General features: G+C 48.5%; 1 protein-coding gene and 1 long non-coding RNA gene across 2 annotated transcripts in view; both read right to left on the bottom strand.

Moving 5' to 3' along the window:
• Positions 1 to 1,648: 1,648 nt before the first annotated feature.
• Positions 1,649 to 3,617, bottom strand: LOC125486969. Its single transcript, XR_007265538.1, has 2 exons — positions 3,402 to 3,617; positions 1,649 to 2,718 (listed from the first exon to the last, which is right to left on the bottom strand). It is a non-coding gene; the product is annotated as an uncharacterized LOC125486969 (long non-coding RNA).
• Positions 3,618 to 3,658: 41 nt separating this feature from the next.
• Positions 3,659 to 3,743, bottom strand: part of LOC109924899 (nucleoside diphosphate kinase homolog 5-like) — a 21,721-nt gene continuing 21,636 nt past the window's right edge. The window contains exon 6 of the mRNA XM_048616695.1: positions 3,659 to 3,739. Coding sequence (XP_048472652.1) covers positions 3,659 to 3,739 — 81 coding nt within the window. The remainder of the gene's footprint in view (positions 3,740 to 3,743) is intronic.

Genomic DNA, 3,743 nt, shown 5'->3' with positions numbered 1-3,743 from the left:
ATCTCGTGATATTTCTGTGTCCCTGTTTAGTTCGAATGGTCTTTATTTGTAAACCTTCAACATGAACCCTAACGATGTCGTCTTCAGTCAGGAATCTCCATCCTTGTCCTGATGACCGCCGCATTCAGATGTCAAAATTTCAAACAAGGGGCAACGGATACACAGGAACACCAGCCCCCTGCAAGTTCCCCTCCGAGCCACTCACCGTCCTGACTTGGAAATATATTGCCGTTCCTTCAGTGTTGCTAGGTCAGAATCCTGGAATTCCCTCCCTAAGGAGCTGGGCTGCAGCGGTTCAAGGAGGCAGCTCACCCCCACCTTTTCAAGGAAACAGGAATGGCACTGAGCAACTAGGGGCAACTGGGGACGGGGCAATAAATGCTGGGCCCAGCTGGCGAGCCCAACGCTGTGAGCAAATGAAAAAGTCTAGTTGCTGTTTCACTGGATTTTATCTCAGAGCTCCCTTTGCGTTGCCAATTGTTTGTTGAGTATTCCCTTACCTTGTTCAGCAAATACTTGCAATCACACTTTATCAGACTAAATTCCCACGGCTGCTCACCTTCCCAACTGACGGAATATTGATATTTCTCTGCAGAACACAGCTCTGTTCCACATGCCCAGAAACACAGGAGCAGCAGTAGACCATTCTGCCCTTTGAGCCTGCTCCACCATTCAAAGTGATCTTGGCTGATCACCCAACTCAGTGCCATTCCTGTTTCCTCCCCATACCCCTTTAGCCCCAAGAATTATACCCAACACCTTCTTGAAATCAGTGATTTAACCTCAACTGCTTTCTGCTGCAGATAATCCCACAGGCTCCCCATCCCCATCACCCCCCACCCCCACAAGTTCTGGACTCCCCAGTCATCGGGAACATCCTTCCTGTGTTAACCTGTCTAGTCCTGTTAGAAGTTTATAGGTTTCCATCATATTCACCCTCATTCTTCTAAGGTCCAGCGAATATAATCCTAACTGACCCAAACCCTCTCCATCCGTCAGTCCTGCCATCCCAGGAATCAGTCTGGGAAACCCTTTGCTGCACTCCCTCCATTGCCAGAACATCCTTCCTCAGATAAGGAGACCTTAAAACTGCACCAAGGCCCTGTACAACTGCAGCAAGACATCCCTGCTCCTGGGCTCGAACACACTTTCAGCCCCAGGGAGCTGTGGGTGTGTGTGTTTGACAGAGAGTGTCAGAATGTGTGTGTGTGTGTGTGAATGTGTGGGTCTGTGAGAATGTGTGTGCGTGTGTGTGAGAAAGAATGTCAGTGTGAGAGTGTCAGAACGTGTGCGAGTGTGAATGAGTTTGTGTGTGTGTATGAGAGAGTATGTGTGAGAGTGATGTGTGAGCGAGTGTCTGTGTGTGAGAGAACGTGTGTGTGAGTTTGTGTGTGTCTGAGGAGGAGTGCAAAGAGCTGACTGAGCAGGAAGCAGTGTTCTTACACTGGTCCATTTCAATTTAAAGATGCAGATCTTGTATTTTCCATCCATGGGATATTGTTTCAACATTTCAATATTTTCAAATGCAAAAAGCAAGCTTTGCAGGTGAAGATGTTTAAGCATGCTCTGTGTGTGCTTTAACTTAAGCTGGTCAGACCTACAAACCAGTCAATAGTAATGAAAATGCTGACTGGAGCACTACACAAAATTAGTAACAAAGCAACAATTTTATTGGCAACTTAGGCTGCACAGTTTTGGTCATAGTTTAGTCCCAAACAGAGCACTGGAGGGATGGTCTGGCTTGCCAGAGTCAGTCTCTCTCTCTCTTCACTCAGACCTCCCCATTCCAGAAAATTTGCTCCAAATCTCTTCGATCCTTGGGAAGGTGGAATGGTTCTGTGTGATCAGTCATTACTGGTGCATGGAGGGTGTCAGGGCTCACAGTGGCCACGGGGATAAGAATCAGGTCTTGTTGAAGAAGATGGTGGGCAATGATACAAGTGGAAAGCATAATGCGTTTCTACTGTCAAAAATAACCAAAACAACTGCTTGGCTAAAATATGTACAAATAGCAACATAACTGACAACCCAAGATCAGATAAAACTAAAATATTTTTTAATCAAGAGACATGCAACTGTTTTGGGTGTCACTGAGAACGGCTGGGTTGAGCCCATGTTAAGTTGAATAAAAGTTTGACTCGAATATAAGAAACTGCTGTCTATTTCAGGTTTATTTGTACAGTGCCATCACCAATTTCACTAAGTCAGGAGTTACTTCATGAAGTGTGACATATGTGGCTTTGACTCGATGAAAGCATATTTCCTGTGTTTAATAGACATTTCAGTGGCCAGGTGTGACAACACCATTCGGTGAACTTATTGAGCTCTCGGTGTGGTTTCCCTGAAAGGCTGGGGGATTGCCTAAAGCTGAATTACATCTCGGTTTCTAACAATGAATCATACAAAGTAGAATTCCCACCACCGTGCCCTTCCAAACACTGCAGGATCAGCACGGTGCTGCTGGCTGCTCTGGACACTGGCGAGTGAGCGAGGCTGGTCATCTCCTGGCAATGGGCTCTCCAGTTGGCACCTGCCTCCCTTTTGCCCAGCTCAGCAGCGCTGGCTTCACCAGGGGAAATGTTGCTGCTCTTCACCAGGCTAATAGAGAGTAGCAAGGTGGAGGTTCCCATTCACACCTGCCACTGCAATCAGCTGGCCATCGAGGGCACTATCCACAGCCTGGACAGTGTTTCTGCCCAGTGCTACCTCACCAAGATCCTGTACAGAGAAGGCACAACATACATCAGTACAGTTCCTGTTCATCATTCTCTGACAGTGAATACTCAAGGCGAAATACCCAGTCACTGAAGCTACCTCCCTCCATTCTGTCTCCTAGCCCATCCTTAAGACTGTAAGATACAGCAGCAGAATTGGGCCATTCAGCCCATCGAGCCTGCTACACCATTCAATCATGGCTGTTATGTTTCCCAACCCCATTCTTGTGCCTTCTCCCTGTAACCCTTGATCCCCTTAGCAATCAAGACCCTATCTATCTGTGTCTTAAATACACTCAATGACTTGGCCTCCGCAACTCTCTGTGGCAATGAGTTCCACAGATTAACCACCCTCTGGCTGATTAAATTCCTCCTCATCTCAGTTCTAAAGGGTTGTCCCTTCACACTGAGGCTGTCCTACTCATGGCAACATCGTCTCCCTATCCACTCTATCCAGGCCTCTCAGTGTTCTGTAAGTTTCAATCACAGACCTTCCACCCCCCCCTCCTCATTCTTCTAAACTCCTTCGAGTGCAGACCCCGAATCCTCAACTGTTCCTCATACGACAAGCCCTTCACCCCGGGATCATTCTTGTTCCTCACCCTCTGCTGCTCGTCCCTCACACCCTCGGCCTGCCCTGCACTGACTCGATACGCTCTTGCAGTGAGCTGGCCCAGGCAGGGTTACCTGGTCTGTTTTGTAGTTGATAGCGTGTGCACTGTGTGTCCCACTGCCTCCGCTGATGACCACCTCACTGTTACAGAACTGGGCAGTGTACAGAAACTCGCTCTCCCCCTTCCCGACGGGAAACGGAATTGTCTTCTCCTGCCGTAGGCTCCGATAATCCCACAGTTTCAGGGCATTGTGAGCCACCCACGCTCCTGTCAGGATCCAGTTTCCCTGCAAATCACCACAGGGTCACAATGTTCGATCGGAACCTGCCTTCAGACTGTCCTGCTCACATCAGCTCCCTTTCCCTCCCTCCCACTACCCTTCCCAATTCCCTTCCCTCTCCCCTTCCCTCCCTCC

The sequence above is a fragment of the Rhincodon typus genome, chromosome 35 (genome assembly GCF_021869965.1).
Source record: "Rhincodon typus isolate 14 chromosome 35, sRhiTyp1.1, whole genome shotgun sequence".
NCBI classification, from domain to species: Eukaryota; Metazoa; Chordata; class Chondrichthyes; order Orectolobiformes; family Rhincodontidae; genus Rhincodon; species Rhincodon typus.
This window is presented reverse-complemented; position numbering and strand designations above follow the sequence as displayed.